Source organism: Sparus aurata, chromosome 12 (assembly GCF_900880675.1).
Source record: "Sparus aurata chromosome 12, fSpaAur1.1, whole genome shotgun sequence".
Classification (NCBI taxonomy): Eukaryota; Metazoa; Chordata; class Actinopteri; order Spariformes; family Sparidae; genus Sparus; species Sparus aurata.
Genome location: NC_044198.1, coordinates 3,301,314 through 3,325,042, shown reverse-complemented (window position 1 = coordinate 3,325,042; position 23,729 = coordinate 3,301,314). Strand labels below are relative to the sequence as shown.

Genomic DNA, 23,729 nt, shown 5'->3' with positions numbered 1-23,729 from the left:
AGGAACCACCAGCTACTTTTCTTCTAAGACCAGTAACTTTGTACCTGGCCTAGATAGCACACAGCATAGCATAGCACGGCCAAGCACATGACCTTTAACTGCATGCAACTAACCATGCTCTCCAACCTGGTACCACATCACACACACACACTCCTTCAGCCTGGAGCATATCACACCCACATGTGATATCGGTGAGCACATGATGCAAGAACCACCATTGTTTCTTTGTTCTGCCAGACACACACCCACACACACACCCACACACACACACACACCTGTATGTTAGTTAGATTTTGTATTTTCATCTTTGTGTTAAATATAAGATTTTTGAACCTACATGCTGTCTTTTTAATATTGCACAAGGGTGAGTGTTGCCAACCTCTACACTGTCAAGAACTCCAAAATCCTTCAACCATTACAGCCGTTATGGTAATTTTTGTTGTAGTTATTAAGTTAATTATTAATCAGAGTTATAAACAGTTTAGTACCTTTTTCTGAGATTGATTTGGTAAATTAGCTGTCTTTTCCCTTCTTCAAGGGTGGTGCGCCGAGGAGATCGAATTAAGATTGGATCTTAATATTTACCATAATTAATAATTAGCCCTGATAATGATGAATTATCATTGATAGTGAATTATTACCCAAAACTCCCTATTAATGTTGCATGAAGCAACACAGTGGACTGTGTAAACAGGAGTTTTTTCTTTTTTCTTGGTAAGAGTGCTCCCAACAAGAAGAGAAGAGCATAAATAAGAAAACACTTGTGAATCCCAGAAATCAATGGGTACAAACAAAATAAGACAAAATCATGGATACAAACATTAGTAAGAAAACATATATTTGTATATCACTTCTTGCATGAGGCCCAATGTTGAGGCTCCCAGGAGTTTTCCACTAACATCATTTGATGTTTCAGTGGTTTATAAAACATCAAATAGATGCAGAGGATGCTTATGTTACAAAGCTTTTACTTGTGCTTATCTTGACCCATTTTTGTGCATTAACAATCAAACATGATGTGTTCGTTTTCAGTCTCAGTTATAGTTTATGGCCAACTATGTGGACCTGCTGTGTTTTTTTATTTTTTGAAACCACAAGAATTGTACATCCAACCAGGCAAAATCACTCAGTATGAACTGAAATGATTGGGACCTTCGAGAAAACTTCTGAAGTAATACATGAATTCATTATTAGATTATGGGTCCTATTTTGTCGACAAAAACTATTTGAAAGTTAGATTCAAATCCTTTATGATTACAGTTTATCTTTTTGATTACATGAAATAAATAAAGCCACGCACACAATGGAAACTAGTATGCTGTGTCATAGCTACCTTTAAGGACATGTCCTCAGTAACTTTTTCTGGGTCTTTGATATCATTGAAAAAAACATTTATATAAAATATAAAATGCAAATATGCAAAAAGCTTATATATTCATAGTTAATTTAACTTTAGTTTACATTGATTTCACTGTTAACAACCAATAGAATTCTTTAGAAACTATTTATTAGCAATTGTTTCCAGGAAAGTTGCAATTCATGTTCATAATACTGTGTAAATGGTTAATAAATACTGTATAGTTCATTTATAAACATTATTTGGATGGCCATTATGGAATTGAAGTTTCGAACATTTACAATTGTTTCATAAATGCTTATTTCAGTTTTTCTTAAAGGTGAAATTACTTAAATAGACCTTCTAAACTGTAAATTTACCATTGATTAATAAAGGTTATCATAAAGTGCTACCCATCCATCCATCCATCCATCCATCCATCTATCTTCTTCTGCGTTATCCAGAGCCGGATCGCAGGGGCAGCTGCCTGAGCAGGGACACCCAGACTTCCTTCTACCCGGACACTTCCTCTAGCTCCTCCGGGAGGATCCCAAGGCGTTCCCAGGCCAGCCGAGCCACATAGTCACTCCAGCATGTCTCCAGCTTTGCCTTTCGGCTCAGCTCTCTCTCCACCACGACAGACTGATACAACATCCGCATTACTGCAGCGATCTGCCTGTCAATCTCATGCTCCATCCTTCCCTCACTCGTGAACAAGACCCCAAGATACTTAAACTCCTCCACTTGAGGCAGGAGCTCTCCCCCAACCCGGAGGGAGCAAGCCATCTTTTTCCGGTCGAGAACAATGGTCTCCGACTTGGAGGTGCTGATTCTCATCCCAGCCGCTTCACACTCGGCTGCAAACCGCCCCAGGACATGCTGGAGGTCCTGGCTTGAAGGAGCCAACAAGACCACATCATCTGCGAAAATCAGAGATGAAATCCAGTGGCTCCCGAACCAGACCCCCTCCAGCCCGTGGCTGCGCCTACATATTCTGTCCATAAAAATAATGAGCAGAACCGGTGACAATGGGCAGCGAACCAAGCTCCTGCTCTGTTCGTACAGGGACGGTACAGCCCTTAGTACAGGGCCACTGACCCCGTACACCCGGAGCACCTCCCACAGAATGCCACGAGGGACACGGTCGAATACTTTCTCCAAGTCCACATAACTAATGTGGACTGGTTGGGCAAACGCCCATGAACCCTCGAGCACCCTGTGGAGGATATAGCTGGTCCAGTGTTCCGCGGCCAGGACGAAAACCGCATTGTTCCTCCTGAATCCGATGTTCGACTATCGGCCGAATTCTCCTCTCCAGTACCCTGAAATAGACTTTCTAGGGGAGGCTGAGGAGTGTGATCCCCCAGTAGTTGGAACACATCCTCCGTTCACAATTTTTGAACAGTAGGACCACCACCCCGGTCTGCCAGTCCAGAGGCACTGTCCCCAACTGCCACGCGATGCTGCCGAGATGTGTCAACCAAGACAGCCCAACAACATCCAGAGACCTGAGGTACTCAGGGCAGATCTCATCCACCCCCGGTGCCTTGGCACCGATGAACTTCTCCAGCTTCCTCTATGGAAGGCGTGTCAGTGGGATTGAGGAATTCCTCGAAGTTTTCCTTCCACTGCCTGACAATGTCCCCAGTCGCGGTCAACAGCTCCCCACCTCCACTGTAAACAGTGTTGGTGGAGGACTGCTTCCCCCTCCTGAGGCATGGGATGGTTTGTCAGAATTTATTCAGTGTGACACTGCACCGGCTCCTTATGAACCCTCCTGCGGGTGGTGAGCCTACAGGAGGGCGGGCTCACATCGCTCGTTCGGGTTCTCCCCGCCCGGGTCCCATGGGCAAAGACCCGGCCACCAGGCGCTCGCCTGCGAGCCCCAACCCCAGGTCTGGCTCAAGGGTGGGGCCCTGGTGACGCCATTCCGGGCGATGTACACTTCCTTGTTGTTGTTTTATTTATTAGGGGCTTTGGAAACGATCTTAGTCTGACCCGTCACCTAGGACCTGTTTGCCTTGGAAGACCCTACCAGCGGCATTAAGCCCCGGACAACACAGCTCCTGGGATCAGTGTTAACCATGTAAATTAGTTATTTTTAGCAAATAAACAAGTTCTAAATGTGCCATATTTGTTACTCATCTTCATTATTTTCTGTATGAATTAGATTAAAATGTTCATGTATTTGCAGTCACTGATATTATTTCCAAAATGCAGAGCAATGCACAGATTTATACTATAATCTTAAAAAATGTCTTGATGGTTAGATGGGTGGGGGTTGGGGGCATGACCTCAGTATCTCTCTATAAAAGCAAGGGATCTCTGTCTGTCTGTGTGTGTGTGTGTGTGTGTGCCTCAAATATCTCTGCGAATCAGGATCAGACTGACCTGAGAGTTTCAATATGGCTGCTGTATGGTTCAAGGGTGTGCGACTTCGCATTTGTTTGGACTGCAATGATACCGTTAATAAATTATTTCATAAATGCTTTACAAATTCCACGAGCATTGTCCACCGGAGCCACCACAGTCACGTGCGCACCAGAGCCAATGACTGCAGAGCCCAACGCGACCCCCCACCTTAAGAAACAAGCAGATTTATACCTGCAGCGGCGTGAGCTGGACTGGGATTTTGCCGGCACTTCGGTCCCGTTCTGTTCGTTGCATCTAAACTGACTGTTGTGGATTAATGAGACTAAAAGAGTCTGGACCGAGTCTGTTCGGGTCTGAGGAGGAATAGAAGTGGAATCAGATCTGTGGATTTTCGTGTCTAGCTAGCTGCTAGCCGCTAGCCCAGCTACACGGCCCACCACCGATCGAGGCGACGGACCGGACCCACCGGCACGTCCAAAACCGGACTTTTTTGCGAACATTGCCGTCACGTTTGCTTTGTGTCTGGTGCAGGGAGAAATGGTAAAAACGGGCTTTTGTCACTAAAGTGTCCAAGCAGCAAGTTTGGTTGTTGAGGAACAGGAAGTTGTGGGAGGGACGGAGGCAGATGAATGACAGGCAACGACGGTCGGTGTATAGTAAGCAATACTGAGAGTTGAGAGATTTGTGACATTTAGCGTGTTTGGAGAGTATAGTTAGAGTGTTATGTAGTGTTTGGTGTAGTGTGTTTAGTGTGTAGTGGAGTCGGTTTTTTGTTTAACCCTCTGGGGTCTGGGGTATAATTGGCCGTTTTTGACCATTTTTGATTTTACCATTATATTTCACCTTAAAAACAATTTACCTTGCCTTGTTTGGTGTCATTATTTTCACCACAACCTCACATGTGTGACTGTACAGTTATTTTTTCATTTTGACATACTGTATTAACACAATGGACCTAAATTCACAAAAAAACATAAAATCCGAGTAGGAAAAAGTTAGTTTTTTTACTGTGAAAACCACAAATATGCTCAACGAACCATTTTTATTACTTATAATGCAAATATAAATTGTTGTTTGCTAAATCTGTGCATAAGTTTTTGAAATTTACAAAGTTATATGTAACTATTTACATTTAAATGCAGGCAACGCCCCAGGCTCAGGTCTGCCTGAGCTCCTCCAGCTCAATGAAAAGCTGCACTGCCTGCTCCACATTCGGCACTCTCCTTGTTGTTTTGACTCATTAAACACAAAAACGACTCCACTACACACTAAACACACAACATAACACACTAACTATGCACTCCAAACACGCTAAATGTCACAAATCTCCCAACTCTCAAAACTCGCGATCTCTGTCGCTGCCTCTCTGACCGGCACTGCTGCTTTCACTTTTCCGCCCCATCCCTTCCAAATCTTCCCCCCCCACCCTCAGCAACCAAATCACGTGATTTGCCATGTAATTTTGTGATTGGCTGGTGTGGTGCCTTTTTCCACCAATAGGAACATGTTTTTTTAGCTTGCACTTCCTGCTTGCGGACACGTCCGTGAGGAAAGCCCGATCTCTTTTCCGTCTCTTCCTGCACCAAACGCGCAGCAAACGTGACAGCAACGTTAGCGAAAAAGTGTGGCGTACATAATACATCGTAACTCGGGTTTTACTTGGCCTATCAACACGATTTAAAAACTGGCATATAGTTTGAAGGTTGCTCTAACACATAGAGTCGGAACGGAGACTCACAGAGGCTCCGTCTCGCTGCTACGTCATCTGAAATTAGTCACGTGATTTTGACGCGCCGGCGCGTCAATCGACCTCAGAGGGTTAATGAGTCAAAACAATTAGGAGACTGCTGAATGAGCATTGCCTGCATTTAAATGTAAATAGTTACATGTAACTTTTTAAATTTTTAAAATGTATGCACATATTTAGCAAACAACAATTTATATTTGCATTATAAGTAATAAAAATTGTTTGTTAAACATATTTGTGGTTTTCACAGTAAAAAAATCTAACTTTTTCTACTCGGATTTTATGTTTTTTTTTTTGTGATTTTAGGTCTATTGTGTTAATACAGTATGTCAAAATAAAAAAAAAACTGTACAGTCACACATGTGAGGTTGTGCTAAAAAAAATAATGACACCAAGTAAATAGTTTTTAAGGGGAAATATAATGGCAAAATCAAGAATAGTCAAAAACGGCCAATTATACCCTGGAATATCGGATCTCACAACAAACCTAAATATCCCTGACGTCCCACCTTCAAACACAGCCTCATTTGGCCATCCATGAAAAAGCTGTTTAACCTCCCACTTTTCTATAGGAATAAATTTTTCTTAGGGGCACTGCACTAGTTTCTAAAATCCCAGCTACGGACCTGCTCGTATGTATGATTATAATGATAGGTTGCTGATCATGTATTACAGTGCTTTATTAACTTAACCTTGCACTGATCAGTGATTAGCAAGTAGGCTACTTATACGATGCTATGAGAAACCTATTGGTCAATACAGCTCCACAGCTCATGTTCGTGCTATGCCCCTTAAAATATTATCATGGACCTACCTACTTATAGTCAAGCGTTTCTCTGATTAATACAGATATTTTTATGGAGAACAGACATCAGCAAAAAATATTGCCAATAATGTTGAATTAACTTTCTATTTGTTCGAAAACTAACTTGACTTTTATTCTGAAGAAATGGAACCGGAAGTGAAACTGGGCTGCTACAGCTAGACTGAGCACAGTAGATTGTATTGACTTGCAGTTATGTTATGATGTTGTCATGGTGCGTTATTCCTCATGAAAATAGTAACTGTCACCACTGGGAATATGTGTGGATAAAATGGGACAATGAGGACATTTATTTTTCTCATCGAATGTGACTTCTAAAGGTGGGACGCCGTTATGAACTGACAGTGTGAAGCTAACCAGAGCCAGCTAACGTTACACTATGAAAGCGTCAGTGATGTTAGCCGTACAGGCTTTCGACTAAGTAGATATAAGCTATGCTACTTGCACTGACATTCGTGACTAAATGCATTTAAAGTCTGAATGCCAGCTTCATACCTTGTTGCTACATTTAGGAGAGGTGAGGTGAACGCTGGTTTAGCGGGTAGTGGGTAAGTTAGCAAGTTAGTTTAGGATGGCGAGCTACGCTAGGGAACACAATAGCTACATCAGCTAGCTAACGCCAAAGCTACTAGGAGTCATCCCTAGTTAAACAGACTGGTCGGTGTGGGTATTTAAGAATATTACCACGTAAAGAAGTACCACCTCTTGTGTAAGATAAGCTAATGTTGGAACTGTCCACATATAATGATTCGTTTCAAGTACAGCAAACTCGACTACCTGGCGTTAGTACAGCTCAGCATTAGCTGCAGTTAGCATCAGTCGGAGAAGCACTTTGCAGGAACCGACTCTTAACAAATTTACGAAAATCCCCAACACAGTGGGAAATATGAGATAGGATTGTAAAGATGTGTTACTGTGTATCTGGTGTTTGTCTGCTAACGTTAGATGAAGTCCTAGCGCAACTGTGTGTCACAGCATGATACTTTTAACATGCTAACTTTGGTATCTCAGTCATGCTAATATGCAGCCGTTGGATAGGATTGTTTTGCCCTTGCTAATAGATTTCATCTCCGTGTTGAAATTAACAACAGCGTTGTGTTCACAGTGTAAATACTAAGGCCAGTCAAACCAGTGTTTTGTAAAAGGCAATCTGTTTACGGGTCAATACAAGTGTCAAAAGAACATCCTAGTGGGGAGTCAGTGACAAAACGTGTTTTACCGAAAAATCACATCACTGTTTTCACTATTGGGTGGCTCCTGACAAGTGATGCTATCCAGTAGTATAAAAACACTCCTAGTACTTCTACTGCTAATAACAGCAATAATAATGATATTAGTAATAGCAATAATAATTTATTAAATATTATATCTAACAAATGTTGTAACTTGTTGAATGGCAGATAACTTTTGAAGTGTCTGGATTTACTCACTGCTGTTCATAAAGAGCTGTAAGGGCTGTGTTACCCACATTTGGCAAATTAAAAATCTGTGAAGCCTACAGAGAAACTTACGTCAACTCAAATACACCTTGTCATTAAAGCGAAAGGGGGACATACCAAATACTTCAATATTCTGAAATTCATGGATGTTTTTTTTCAAAGATTGAACTTTCTACTTAACTGTTAAGCTGTTGTCATTTGTAATGGGGTAAAAAAACGGAAATACATTCAAATGCGAAATTGAAGTCTTTAAGTATCTTAACTGTATGCTTTTGATATTTGAATATGCCACTGACCACCAAATTACATTTATTCCTTGGCTTGATTTTTGACTGAAATTATGCTGTGATCCAGTTTTTAGTGTACCCTAGGTGCTGCTCGAATAGAGACAGGGCAGCATCATAGTTTTAACATATGAGGACAACAGTGCACATTTTTGAGGGCATTTCATAGTGCTGCACTTGAAGCTACAGAATCGCTCCTTCCTTAGACATCAAAGTTATGTTAAGTTAAGTTATGCCTCATCATGAGTAACTAGGCTTTAAACCATTTAGTATCATAAATGTTAAATTAAAAAAAAATACATTTGGTTCTAGCGCTCAAGCTTAACCCACCATTTTCAGCCCACATCATAAAATAACTGTTATCTCACTTTGAACAGGTACTGGCACCTTCCCTGCCGTGGGTCAGAGAGAATAAGCAAGAATAGAAGATGGAAAAGATGAGTGCTCTCCACTTGTCATCAGTGACTATCTTAACACTCTCAGAGAGAGATTGAAAGGAAGTGAAAGCGATTGTCTGGCATACATGCAAGAGAGTGATACAAAGACTAAATATCCAAGCTATAAGCCACATTTAATAAAGCAGAGGAAATGGCTTTCTTGGACAATCCAGCCATTATTCTGGCCCATATCAGACAGTCTCATGTGACCAGCGATGACACAGGAATGTGTGAGATGGTACTAATAGACCAGGATGTGGATCTAGAGAAGTGCCAGCTGACTCTGGTGCCCGGCAGCAGCTGTGGGTCAACAGGGTCGGGCTCCCTGAGTGAGGGGGGCAGCAGTCTCACGGACAATCATGCCTGTGACCTTTCCCAGTCAATGGACATCACCTCCAGCTGGGACTTCGGCATCCGTCGGCGCTCTAACACAGGTAGGCGCATCTCCAGGCTCTGGCTGGTTAGCAGAGCAGGCTTTCTATCAGGCACACCTGTCATTGTTGCTAGTCAGAAAGCCTGTTCTGCTGTTGTTTTTGAGGGGGCTTGTGTGTCTAATCTGGGCCAGTGATCAAGTGATGCTAAAGTCAAATTGTGTGCTAAGGAACATTATTGCCGCATAACTGGAAAGCATGGGGATAGATTGCAGTTCACTGTGATCATTTACAGTTGCTACGAGGTGAGTAGCACTAAGGATGGGAATCAAGAATTGGTTCCAAATGATCAGATCCACCACAATCCTATGCATCTCAGTCTATCGTCCAATCATTGGAAGTCAAGACTGCCATGATATACGTTCTTTACAAGTGGATGTAAAGTTGACCACAAAAATATTTACATAGCAAACGGTTATGCTGTCTCTTCACCTGACCTCAGAAATGTTATGGTTCAGTCAGTAATGTTACCAGTATGTGACATTTTGCTCACTAGAACACGTACTTCTGTGTAAAGTTAATGCAAATCACATCCGGTCCAAAAGTGTGTGTTAACACTGCAACTTGAGTATTTTGTGTGACACGAATAGGCTGGTGAGACATGTCTGCTTTGTTGCATAAAGTTACATTAGATAACAAACTTGATTATATCCAGTGTATATTGCATCAAAGCTTAAACAAATGTGCCCAAGTTGTGAGTTGATATTTTAGTATTAAATGCTTTTCTTCTTTTGTAAGCATTATGAAAAGGAAATGTTACCTATGAAGTAGTTGAATGCTCACGTTACTGGTTGTCCAAAGTTGGTCAGTGGGTTATCAAATATGTGTTTTACTTTGAAATATGGCCCAATGGTCTTCCAGATTTAGACTATCCATTGTCTTTATCTGTGTTGGTGTTCAATAGGGAAGCGTTGAAATGATGACAATTTGCTAGATTTCCTAGTTTATAGGACAACCTGAAACACTGCAGTGCGACATTTGAGCTTCCCACACTGAGCTTTTTTTCAGAGGGAAATGGCTGTCGTGTGAATATGTTCCATTGACAAATAATTTTTTATAATATGCAGCAAGTAGATCTTTCCTTTTTTCAAGAATGTCAGAATTTAGGCTCGTCACCTGGTGTTCTTGTGTAAGCCCCTGAATTTGCCAGGTTTGGTGTCTTAATCAACATCAAATCATCAAATGAGTGTACTGTAATTTAAGTTGGGATGTGGGTGTGTAATATGACATGTTGTAAAAAATTGTGTTCAGTGAGCTTGAATCAAATGAAAAGCTACATTTAGGTGTTTCATTTGGAAGGTAAATGTGGTTTTGGTGAAAGAGGGAGTCCAAAGGTAGACATCATGTTTCCTTTTGACTCTCTTGACATTTGTAGTCAGTTTGGTGGAGTGCTGGTCATGGTTCTGGGTTTTTGGGTAGAGGGCTGAAATCCTATGAGCGTTTCAGACTTGAGATTGAGCACTGACATGTGGTGGCTGTCTCATCAGGAGTCCAACAAGATAGCCGCGAGAAACCTGGGGCTGCTGGTAAGATAAGAGGGATGAACGAAAAACATTTTCACAAAGTATACAATTTTTATTTGATGTTGTTCTTTGTGTGTATACTGTACAAATGTTGTGTATGTCACTCTATATATAGGGGTGGGTCATATCCATCAAATAATGCCTTTAATTGCCCCCTGGGGACAAATAAAGTATTGTGAACTGAATTGAATAATCACATGGCAGAGAGTCACTTAGTCTGAAAATGAGTGTCCTTTTCTTCTCATATTACTCACACTGGCCCAGTGAAATTTCTGTACATTTAAACAGAAGTGTACAGTGTACTGGTATTTCCATGGTATGGTTTTTGTGATGATTCATTTTCTCTTTCAACACTTTGTATGCATGTGACATGATTTAAAAGATGTTCTTTTCTTTCAGCCCAAAGACTTGAGAGGTTAAGGAAAGAACGACAGAACCAAATCAAGTGTAAAAACATTCAGTGGAAAGAGAGGACATCCTCCCAATCAGGTAGCGTTTGTTGCTGTTTTTAAAATGCACATTTAAGTAAATGAAAATAGCAGAGTTTTACTTGTTACTTAATTGTTAAAGCCTTTTAGTTTTTCTTCTTGTAGTGATTTTTTTTAGCTTTAATCTGAGTAAAAAAGCTCCTGAGGATTCTGAATGCTCAAATGACTTTGTTATATTTGATAAAATATTGAGTGAAAAATCTTAAAGCCACAAAAAGATGTGAAATGTAAAGACTTGTGAAATAAAATGTGTTGCATAATGATAGCAGCAGCAACAGCGTTGTTTGATATCAGAGTTGTAAGACTTTTTTCTTGCTGCCAAACTGTCACATTGTTCATGATGCTCTTAATAGTTTCAAACAACAGTAGTTACAGACAGCGCTGTAGCCCAAAAACAGTTTTAAAATACTTTTTATTTGTTAAAATGTGTTAATGTTTTTAATCATCTGATGGGAATCATATAACCTACACTTGCTGTTAATTCACTTAAAGAAAACTGCCATCTAGTCAATAGCCTCTTTCACACTGCTGTTTGCATGCGGGGATCCTGCGCCAATTCTCCGCACCCTCCTTGTGTGAAAGTTTCAGATGCGGAGAGGGGGAAATTTAGCTCCGGCGCTGATCCGCCTTTGGAGGTAGTATCATGGCCGCATTATTGGTGAGCCGTCCCAGTGTGAACGGATAATCCGGATGCACGGAGCGGGGAACTTTTCTGTAAAGTTAACAAGCCTAACCCGTTTCAAATGATATTGTGTAACACACTGTGAAACTGTGTAAGACTCCCTCTCGAGAGATAAAGTTTGCAGACCGCTAGCTAACGTATTTTCAGCATCCTCAGAAACGACCGCACGACAACCATACATTGCAGTAAATGGGTCCAAATATAAAACCGCCATCAAAAAGCCACAAATAATGCTCAGAACAGCACCAAACTTCAGCAACATTAGAAATAGGTTCCCAGCACATATTTTGATATATATTATATTTTTTATTTCGAATCAGACCTCTCCAAATTGAATAGTCGAATTGTCGACTATTGGAGGTCAGCCCTAGTAAAAACCTTACATTTTTCCTGAATTTGGTACAGTGAATAAAACTTGTTTAATCCAAAATCCCAATGATTTCTGTTCTGTTAAATTTAGGATGTAAAGGAGGTGTTCCCATAGTGAGAAGTACCTCAACATTTACTTCATTTCTGTACTTACAATTTTGAGGTAGCTTAATTGTACCTTACAGGACAATGAATGGGGTTTAGTGCTGGAACTATTCAATGTTTGGAATTATTTGCTGCCCTGTGACTCGCTTCACTTCCACATGTTCCTTTTCCAACAGGAGTCTATGGAAGTGTGGCAACTGTGTTAACAACTGAAGCTGCGCTGGATAACAGAAAGTAAAAATAATTGCGGTGTTCATTTAACCTAAAATTAACCCAGTATTCTTTGCATGTTGTTCTGCATCCAGTGGAGGATCTGGGGTCCCTGTTTGAAAAACGGGACTTTAAAGACAGGCCGCGGACAACAGGTACCAAGTCCACCCTTTCATTGCGACTGGAGCAGTGTCCCCAGCAGCTCAACAACCCCTTCAATGAATACTCCAAATTTGATGGCAAGGTGAATTATTCCGCATTCTGTTCTTGTTCATTTATCATCAAGTATTTTTTTAGTAAGTAATTTCAAACTAATGGATTGAAATAAGTCGCAATCCTTTGTGACTGCAGCAACCCGTAACGAGCAGCCTTCTCCCCCTCATATTGATACTGAACTCATGTATGTGCAGGAAACCCTAAAGAAAGATGTGTGCAGATCTCAGTACTTTAGTAACAATTTTTTTTGTTTACAAAAATAATCATCAATTGTCATTAATTGAAGGCACACATTAACACCAGTAGCCCAATTGTGGTGGCCCCGGGATGTTTGTAGTGGATCCTTTGGGTCCTGTGTGTTGGGAGTTGGGGCCACGATGGATTGGACTTGTTCCATCACATTCTACAGATGTTTGATTGGATTGGAGTCTGGGCAATTTGGAGGCCTGATCAAGGCTCTTGGCCTCTTTATTGTGTTCCTCGTGCTGTCCATGCTCATTGTCCTACTGGGGGGCACCGCCACTGGGATGTGTTATTGCCATGGCGGTGTACTAAGTCCACAACAGTGTTTGGATGGGTGGTGTGTGTCAAGTATCATTCACATGAATGACATGCCATGCTTAAACTGTCGCTTTCTATCCCTTTATTCTCTCTGTAGTTATCATTTTTCTGTGCAAGAGGTACTCACTATCTCTTCACCTTTTAGGGCCACATTGGCACAACAGCTACAAAAAAGATAGACGTCTACCTCTCAATGCAGATGGCTCAGGAGAAAGTACATCCAATGACAGTAGTGACAATTGCCAATGCCCGTGTCCACGACCTCATTGGGCTCATTTGTTGGCAGTACACAAGTGAGGGAAGGGAACCTAAACTCAAGTGAGTACAAACATCTTTCAACACCAGTTTCACTGAATGCCAATTTCCATGTAATAAACTCTTCTCTCTCCTCACTTGTCTGTCACATCTCACCACAGTGAGAATGTGAACGCCTACTGCCTCCACATTGCTGAGGATGATGGCGAGGTTGACACAGACTTTCCCCCACTGGACTCCAATGAGCCAATCCATAAGTTTGGTTTCAGCACTCTGGCGCTGGTGGAGAAATACTCTTCACCTGGCCTTGCTTCCAGACAGTCGCTGTTTGTCAGAATGTAAGTAGGCTCATATTCATCAGTGTGGGGGGAAGATGTAAATATTGTTTATATCATCATTTTCCCAGGCATGTAGTGACATACCATCTGCACTGTTATGTACACTGTGTTACTGTATACTGTTACTGTATACTGTATGTACTAGGTTTGAAAATAGTTATATCAGGGCTAAAACAATATTTCACAGGCTTAGTGGTCTAATAATCTTATACTGGCAAGCTTTATCGCTGTGACTGGCACATATTAATGAAAATGTGTTGTAGCTACCAAACATTTTCATTGTATATTCTTTCTATTATCAGAATGTGAACTGTGTATGGACATACAAATCAATCAAAGGGCTTCAGACAAAGTGATGTTCAGAAACTAGCAAGATAGAAGCAGTGATGAAGTAGTGGATTCAGTGACAAAGCGCTCAATACTAATACTCAGACAACTGAGACACAGAATTTCCCCCAAATTCTATCCAGTTTATTTTTTCTTTATTCTGTTAAATAACAGTTTACACATGTGTTTCTGTTAGTTTGAAACCTATTTCTTTGTTAGATTTTATGTTTAATTTAATGTTTAAATAAATGTGATTATTTATTTAATCAACATTTTCATGGTGGTTTTGTTAAAAAAAAAAAACTATACACTATATACAGTAAAGAACCATTCTTTTGATTGGTAATTGGTGATCTGCCCCAAAATCCTGACTGAAGCACCTTTAGTTGTCCATGTTTGTAGTAATAGTTGGAAGAAAGTTTTTGAAGATGGAGCCTTATCAATTACTTTTTAAAGCAGTAAAGAGGAAAGGGGTCGAGATTGACCCTCTTCATGTCAAGGGCACTGCCCCCAGAGAGTGCTTCGGCTGTGTGGGGGTGTTCTTGGTTTGCAACTGTGTTTGGGTGGGTGGTGAATGTAAAATGGCATCTCCAAGTCAGGGCTCAATGTTACTTCATGTAAATCCTTGAAGCTGACCGGTGTATAGATTTTCTTGCATCCTGTTTAGGGGTTCAAAAGTCAGCTAATGAAATATCCCATATACTTACTTTGTGGCAATTTTAAAATGGCAAATAAAAATATTTTCAACTACATTGTATAGTAACATGCATTCTGTTGAATGTCTAATTTTCATATTACACCAGTATAATTGTATAGTGACTGTGATCACTCAAAAGCTCTCCAGAGAACAGTCAAAGAGATTTGCTGAAGTCAAAGCTAAACAGAAATAGATTGAATATTCATAACACACTCAGGATCAGATCGCGCTCCCAGCTTGGCAGTGTGTGCCAACACAAAAGGGAGCTCCCATTACTTTACTGTGGGCCCACATGTTTATTCAGTCAGATGTGAAGAAGGCATTAGGAAGAACTTATCTGAAGTTACACTGTACCAGGTCCAGTGGATTGTTGTTTACCACATTTTTATTTGTCTGGATAATTTAGAACAATCTACAGGTAGAGGCATCCTCAACCTCCTTTGCTTTTTTCCATTTTAGAAATGCTGCTCATGGTTTCTCCCTAATCCCCGTGGACAGTTTGAAGGTAACTATGAAGGAAATTCTCCAGAAAGCACTCAAGAAGAGGAAAGGCTCACAGAAAGGCTCAGGTAATGTCCTTTTTATGGCTCACTCTTTGTAATGTACACACGTTAGCTATAGACAAACCAGACATGTGTAATGTCTTCTTTATAAACAAGTAAGTACATACAACAAGTAAGAACAGTAAGTACAACAAGACAGTTGTTTTTATGGGTCTTTGGCTCTCTCTTTCATCTATCATTTTGGTAAGTGTGGCTTTAGGTACACTCTTGTGCACTATGGACTGAAGTTCATGTTAGTTCTAATGGACAACTCTTAGGGTTTGGCGATGTCTATAAGATTGGTATATGACCGTGATGTCCACAGTGAAATACTGTGATGGGTGTTTATAGTTATACTTGTTTATAAGGGGTGGGTATACCATGTATTTCTGGATATGAGGTTGTGCATCCCCTTCGGAGTTGCTGTGAGTAAATGGTAAATGGATTTGCATTTCTATGGCGCTTTTCCAGCATACTGACCACTCAAAGTGCTTTACAACAGTTGTCACACTCACCCATTTACACACACATTCAAACACTGATGGCAGAGGCTGTCATGCAGGGTGCCAATTGATCATCAGGAGCAATTTTGGGGTGCATTATCTTGCTCAAGGATACTGCAACGTGTGGCAGGGGGAGCCAGGGATTTGAACCAGTGACTCTCTGATTACTTGACGTCCCACTGTACCTCCTGAGATGCAGCCACCTTAAAGATAATATTAATATATTTGTGGTGCAGCAGTTCCTCACCAGCTCACCCCTTGAAGATGTAGTCTGTAACTATCAGCGATAAGGGGAGTGTCTGAGAGGGAGCTGCAGGATTTGTAAGGACTCAAGAGCGACACAGAGGTGGCCGGTTTTCTGCGGGACAAATAAGGACCCCTGCTTGATATGTTTCATTCTATGTTTTAACCACAAAGCTATGGTGGCGGCAGTTACAGTAATACTCGCAATAGTGCATATGGCCTTATGATGTTGCTGTTGAGCTAAGTAGCTTGTTGGTAAATCTAGCTTGTTAGCTTGTATGCTAACTCCGGTGTTTAGCTTTGTCTTTATGGCTACTGGTTAGCAAAAGTGTCTTTCATGTTACCGGGCAGTTATAACGTTAGTTTATGTTTGGTACACTCTGAAGTGGTTGAATTAGTTTAGAGAAATAACTATGCTTCAGAAGGGCCACATGGTGTTGCACTGTGTAATGATTACCTGGTCACTCCGTCTACCGTGATGTGAGGAATATTGTTTGTTACTCGGGTTACTACAGTGATCTGCATGAGGCACTCGTCATTGTAATTTAGTTAAAGGCAGAGCTGCAACGCAGCAGAGAGGAAGAAGGAGGGAGCTGTACTTCAAATTACCACTTTTTCTCATAACTCTAGACTGCAGCTTTACATCACATCATGTTTCCCCCTGTTGCTCATACAGCAGCTTTTGATTGTTTCACCCAGCTGAGAAAACTGTCATTTGTCACCAGCAACGGGAGCAGGCAGATCAATATGCATTCCTGATGGGCAACGACCGACATTCATCCCTATTACCGTTGTTAAAATTGTCTTTGCCTCCGCATCACATGCCCATAATTTAGCTGTCTTCAGCCTCTGAAGCTTGAAGCAAAGCTAGCTGGCTAGCTATACCCAGGAGGCTAAGCTAGGAGACACAAATAACAGTGGAACAATTGAGATAAACACACTAACAGTGGCACACACACACACACACTAGAGATCTGCAACCCAGAGCCCTAAGGAACCACTGGCCCGACCTCAGGCTAGGGCCATGTTGGGCTTTGTTTTTTTAAATAAATGATTAGGGCATTGGACGGGACAGGCTCGGTGCGTTCTCTCTCTCTTTTTTTTTGGCTGCTCTGACCTCTCATCACTCCTAAGCTGTTAATCAGGCTAAACAAAGTGACACACACAAAAGATACTCACCTCCCTGTCCCGTCATAAACTCTGTTTGACTGCATATGAAAAAATATACTGATATTAAGCTGAAGAGGAAGAGGAGCTCTGCTACATCCCTCTGTGTGTGCGCGATTCTCAGTGTGTGGATCAGACGGGAAGTGTCAAGGGCTTTCTGTGTGAATTACACACGTGAAGGCGGAGATGCTTCGCTCTGTGTGACTCACCATCGGCGGAGAATTGGCGAACCACCGCACCGGAGATAATGCGGAGATGCTGTGTAAAAAGGGCTACTGTTCGCACGTACTCACGCACCACCCTATTCCTGAAAGGGATTATGCCACTCTTACACCAATAGCAACTGCAGTACAGGAGACCCATTGACAGAACTTGCACTGGCAGCAAAATAAGCATGGCAGGGCATCTCCGCAGGCACCACAAAAACATAGATTTATCTGTTAAACCAACACCTGTAACACAAACTACTTCTCTGTCTTCATTTGGAATTAAAAATCGAGAATCGAATCGAACTGTGACCTTATAATCGAAAAATGTAATCGAAACGAGGATTTGGAGAATCGTTGACACCCCTAGTACATTAAGGCCACTGTCATTTGCAGTCTCCAGCAGTTGTCCACTCGCCATCCCCACAGCTCGTACTTTTTTTTCTCTTTGCGCTGCAAGTGATGGAATGAAAGTCAGCCACTTAATGCTTTGTATTGTCTGATGCTCATTAGGCTCAGTATAATCCACTACAAGATCAGTTTTAGCCATTTGTAAAGCATGGTATTCAATGTTTGCCTGCAGCTGGAAAACATTGAATACCATGCTAAAAATGCACATTTACCAAACACTCGGTCAGTGGAACAGGTTTGAAGAACATCTTCAGAATTGACATTGATTTTATAGTAACATAATATTCCTGAAGAGTAGAGTGCATATCACGTAGTTTTCTTCTTTCTCTCCATTGAAATGCCTTCCAAATCAGGTGGTTAATTAAGGTTATTTGAAACACTTGAAAATAACATGCATACTTCTGAAATTCCAAAGCCTCATCATAAAGATATAGTGCCAATATAGTATCATGCCCTGGCAGAAACAAGGAGCAGGCAGGTGCCAGACTAAAGGAGGCTTTGAAATATGATGTTCTTAAAGGCTGCAGGAGAATATAAAAAGATGTGGTCTGTGCCAGTCGATAAGGGAGCACTGAATGATGCTTGTGCTTAGTATCAGGCTGTGGTGACATCTGGGCCTCAAATGACTGGCTGTGTTTGAACTGTAAATGAGGTGCCAAAGCTCAGGGGAAATGACTGTGGGTGGCTAATATTTGTACAGTTTATATTTTGTGTAAGCCTTTGTTCATCTCTACTTGAAATAATATGGACTGTGAGATGTTGAAAGAACTAAAGAACAAACAAAAGGAGTGCATGAATTTCCTGATGTACATTGTGTAATTGTTTGGAACAAAATGATGAAACGATGTTCAGTGGAAACCAAAATCATCAACCCACTGAGGGCTTGATTCAAAATCACACTGAAAATCGAAGTCAAAAATTGAAATCACATGGCAACTCATAATGTGACTCAGTAGTTTGTATGGCCCCCCGCTTGCCTGTTTGCACTCCCAACAAAGTCTGGGGATGCTCCTGATGAGTCAGCATGGTGTCCTGGGGGACCTATTCCTGGATCTGGATCAGGGCATCAGGAAGCTCCTGGATAGTCTGTGGCAGTATTTGGCAATGTTGGATGCACCATTACATAATGTCCCATAGGTGCTCAATTGGTTTTAGGTCAGAGGAACAGAAGGGGCAGTCAATGGCATCAATGCCTTTTGTCATCCAGGAACTCTGATTGGACCAAATCTGATTTGAACGCTACCCTTGTAAAGTGAATCTTTACAGTTTTAAAGAAAGGAAAACAGAGGTTTTGGCTTTCTTAGGAGAATATCTCTGTGTACACAATTATTGGGCAACTATTAGTGTGAAGAATTATTATGCAACCAAATGAAAAATGAAAGGTTTGCCATCTCACCTGTTTATTTTCATCTGTTGAGGTGAGAACAATGAAAAAATAATTACAAATATTTCTGACTTTTAAAAAAATAATCAGTGACCAATATAGCCCCCCTTATATAACAGTCACAAGCCTTCCATTCATGGAGTCTGTCAGTTTCTTGATCTGTTGATGATCAACTTGTTGTGCAGCAGCAACCACAGCCGCCCAGATGCTGTTCAGAGAGGTGTATCTTGTATATTGACTCTTTAAGAAGGGAACACAAGTTTTCAATAGGGTTTAGGTCAGGATTTCATGATTTGGTCAAAATACTGACTTGCCTAATAATTGTGCATACAGTGTTCTCAGTCAAAAGTAGTCAAAAGAACTTCAGGCCGGCCATGGATAAGTGCATGTCCTCTGGTCACAAGATTAGACACACCGAGGAGGAGACAACACCAAAGGAAGGCACCAAGGTAGGAAAGAGCCTGGTCCTACTCAACAAATGAGGGATGGATCTGCCACTACGCCAAATCTGAAGTCTGTCGGGCACCCCTGGGACCCCATGACCCTTCCATCCAGATGAATTTGACCCAATAAGCACTGATGATAAGCAGCAGCTACCACTGGAACGGCCACGTAAAGAAAGAGGATGTCTTTGTTTTTGCCTAAGCAGTCTACGTAGCACCTCCAAGCAACAACACTTGCCCAGCTTTATTTCCAAAGTGGGAGTTTTGGGGACACTACAATCTCACCTTCATTAAGGAAATACATCCTACTAAAACTAGAGTGCCCAGATGGCAAGACAATGCTGAAAGAGTCAACCAGAATTCCAGCAATGTCCAAACTCCGATCATCCCAGTAACCAGCCAACGCAGCTAGTGACTAGAGAGCCACTGGACTCAACCCTGAGACTGGTGGATATAGACTACAATCCAAAGAGGGAATACCACAGCAATCAAACCAGGGAACTGGTCAGGAAATGTATCACCCAGAAATTGATATACCTAGCTCCATGTTTTTGGAATATGAACAAGGACTGTAAAACACAGAATTTTCTAGTAATCACCTGGGGCCTCATGTACTAAGACTTGCGTGGATTTCCTACTGAAACATGGCGTACGGTAGAATCCAGAAAGTGTCGTACGTACAAAATAAATCAGATGTATCAAAGTGTGCGTACGCATGGATCCAAGCACTTTTCCTTTGTCTCTGTCCACGCCTCCATTTAAATATGCAAATTAATTTAAATAGGGCCTGCACCGGGGATTCCCCTCTCTGCACCATCAGATTCACACCATGAGTAAAGGGAAGAAGCGCAACTTCACCGAGTCTGAGCTCGAAACTCTATTAAATGAAGTCGAGACGCGAAGATCTGTATTATTTGGTAGCCTCTCGTCAGGGATACAAAAAACACCCAAAAAAAGAAATGTGAGTGGGAGTGTGTGTGTGAGGCAGTGAACGCTGTGGGGTCGGAGTAGCACACACTCACTTAAATAAAAATAAAAAATGGTCCGACGTGAAGGTAAAGCGAAGGATTTCGGCCCACCGCCGAAGCGTGACTGCAACGGTTGGGGGGACAGGAGTCAAATGAAGGAGGAATACAACATGTGAAATAGGTTTAGTTTCCTTTGTTCATGCACCACTTGATTGAATCACTATTGCTTTTATTTAAATAAATATGTAATAATAATAATAATAATAATAATAATAATAATAATAATAATAATAATAATAATATATAAGTGCTACCGTTAGTGGGAAACAAACAGAAGGACAAAACAACTTCATTACAAGGATTGACAAGACTGATCACACTTATTAATGACTGCAGAAGTGTGCCGTGGCTACTGCAGTGTGACATTTCCAACTTTACGCACGCGTTTATTGACACAAATACTGGACACAAGGAGACAATAAAGGGCTTGTTAGATAGCTCTGCCACTCTATTTTCACCAGGGAAAAACAAATACACATATTTGAATGCACGTGCCCAAATGGGCATTGTGCTGGTTTACATTCGGGGCGCTATTAAACCGATACATTATTTAGTCACTGAGAAGCCACCCATCACGCACCGTGCCAGCCTCCAGCCTGTTGCCAACCATGCTATTGGTAAGAATGAACGAGTCATGCGTTGAACCAGGCAAACTTGCCACGATGTTGGTGAGCTGCATTTGCGCATCACATATTATTTGAACATTTATTGAATGAAAATGTTTCCTGTTGACAAAAGCAAATCCATCCTGTGATGGCGCTTTTATAGCAACGTGTGCATTCAATAGCTCCGATTACATTAGGGAAACCGGCTCTTGCTGCAAATTGCGCTTTAATGTTGGCCTGTTCAACAGCATTGTATGGGAATTGCGCACGGACAACCCCGTGCTCCTGGCTGTGTTTCGTTCTACGGCCGGCCGCAGCTCTGCGCACAGCTCCAGTAACATTGGCCTCGGCAACCTAAAACGAATCATGAGCCAGTTGTCGTCATTTGCCAACAGATCTTCTCGTTCTCTAAACACCCTCTCACGTCTGATATTACCATTTGCGATGTCTTAAGGCTTGTTAATGCCATTTTTTCATCACTTTGCGCATGCTTTTATATCATCCATATGATTGCAAACACGTGTGTGTTAATTGTCCATTAATGTGTCTCTGATGTGCACATTACTCTGAGGACTAATTTGTTTTCACATAATTAACAGTTTCCCAGCATCACCTCTAAGTGTCGCCAAAGGAACAATAGCTGTAGAAACGTGCGTATGCCAGCCATGAAGCTGGCGTGGCGCACCGCACATTTCCATGGTCATTTCACTTTTGATACATCTGAACGTTGGCGTGGAAAATGACGTACGCCACGTTTTCGTGCGTACGCAACATTGATACATGAGGCCCCTGGGCTAAAAAAATCCAGATTATACGCCTTGAAGGGGGTATATGGCCAAGTGCCGAATGCTTACCATGAAGATTTGCTCAATGATACGCTGCCATAGAAACATGCACATGGCCCTTCTATGGCCCTGTCCAGCTCTCCTCGCTTAAAGGCTGGTCTCCCAACGTCTCCTCCATGCTCTTGAGACTGTTAAGAGTTGCAGCAAACCTTCTTGCGACTGCACATATGAAGTGCATTGACATCTGTATAGTAAGCAAATACAAGCAGCAGACATTGACATTGATGATATTCTACCAATGGTTTCTCATGCAATGGTTACAGTCCAAGTCAAATATACAACACAGTGTTATAGAATATATTAGGGGTGGTGAAAATCGATTATTGATTAATCGCGATTATAATATCGGCGATTATGATTCGATTATTAAATTTCCAAAAATCAATTAAAAAAAAATAATAATAATTTTTTAAAATAGTAATACAAGCTGGAGTCCTCCTCTTACTGGCTTCCGCTACATGGTCCACAGTCTGGAGCCAAGATATGTTATTCCATCCCGGAGCTTTTTCACACTTTCGATTCCAAATCTTTACAAGGAGACAAACCTTTCTGTGCAAGTGTCCCTCAACTCTGCTCACTGCGATGCCTGGACTTCCAGAGCTACAGTCTCATATGTGACCGTTACAGCTCATTATGTCAGCAGTTAATGGAAGCTAATGTCCTACGTACTTCAGACGAAAGCTATGGATGATAGCCACACAAGCGCAAATATGTGTGAGTTTCTCAGAGCAATGGCAGACGAGTGGGGAATAGAGAAACACGCCCTGGTTCTCGTCACCCACAATGCTTCTAACGTCAGTCCGGCTGCTGAGCTTGGCCGCTTTCTTTTAACAGTGAAACACTACATTTAAAACAAATTAAAAAATAATAATTTTGATATTACAGTTACACTATACAATATTGAAGGTGCTGTGAGGTGTTACTCAAAAGAAAAGTGAAATAATTCAGCAGCTGACTGATGTTAAATGGAAGATCAATATTTGTTAATAATTGAAAATCGAAAAGATAATCGTTAATAATCGAAAATCGATTTGTAATCGAATCGAGACTTCAATAATCGGAATCGAATCGAATCGGGAAATTGGGCCGATTAACCACCCCTAGAATATATATAGTACGATAGTCCCTGCTCCATCTCTCTATCAGCTACAGGGAGCTTGGTCTGAAAAATGTTGAGGACCCCTGCAATATATGCATGTGTGCTTGTCTCCTGATGCTAGTATGGAAATGCATGGTGTTTAATCTGTCTGCCCAGTTTAAATGTTTAAAATGTTTGAGTGTAAAAGTAGTATACTAAGTAATTATAACATGCTGACATAACTAAAAAGAAGTCAGACAGGTTGACAGACTGAAGCAGTCAGGTGTTAAGGGCTTTGCAGCTTCACCAAGAAATAGAGCTGTCCTACCACCTACCTAAAACTTTGAACTCGAGAAGCTAAGGTTTGTTGTTGACTGTCTTCATTTGTCTCCAACAGGGCCCATGTATCGTCTGGAGAAGCAGACAGAGCCCAACATTGCAGTAGACCTGGACTCGACACTGGAGACACAGAGCACCCTGGAGTTTTGCCTAGTCAGAGAAAACAGTGAGTAATCCCAGTATTTAGTTGGGTTATTCTACCACCACATGAATGATTCCACAGCTGGTTCTGCTACAGCACCTTCACTTCACCTCTTATACTACATGAGTTGTTCGTGCAACTGTTTACACAGT

General features: G+C 41.5%; 1 protein-coding gene across 2 annotated transcripts in view; it reads left to right on the top strand.

The window, feature by feature from the left end:
• The first annotated feature begins 6,413 nt into the window (after positions 1–6,413).
• Positions 6,414–23,729, top strand: part of mapkap1 (MAPK associated protein 1) — a 30,105-nt gene continuing 12,789 nt past the window's right edge. Inside the window, exons 1-8 of one of the 2 annotated variants that reach the window (XM_030435909.1) lie at positions 6,414–6,599; positions 8,380–8,873; positions 10,793–10,882; positions 12,343–12,491; positions 13,170–13,342; positions 13,441–13,617; positions 15,101–15,210; positions 23,494–23,601. In XM_030435909.1, the coding sequence (XP_030291769.1) occupies positions 8,591–8,873; positions 10,793–10,882; positions 12,343–12,491; positions 13,170–13,342; positions 13,441–13,617; positions 15,101–15,210; positions 23,494–23,601 (1,090 nt within the window). In that variant the 5' untranslated portion in view covers positions 6,414–6,599; positions 8,380–8,590. Of the gene's footprint in view, positions 6,600–6,638; positions 6,797–8,379; positions 8,874–10,792; positions 10,883–12,342; positions 12,492–13,169; positions 13,343–13,440; positions 13,618–15,100; positions 15,211–23,493; positions 23,602–23,729 lie in introns of those variants that run through there. The other variant, XM_030435910.1, reaches the window with a different exon arrangement.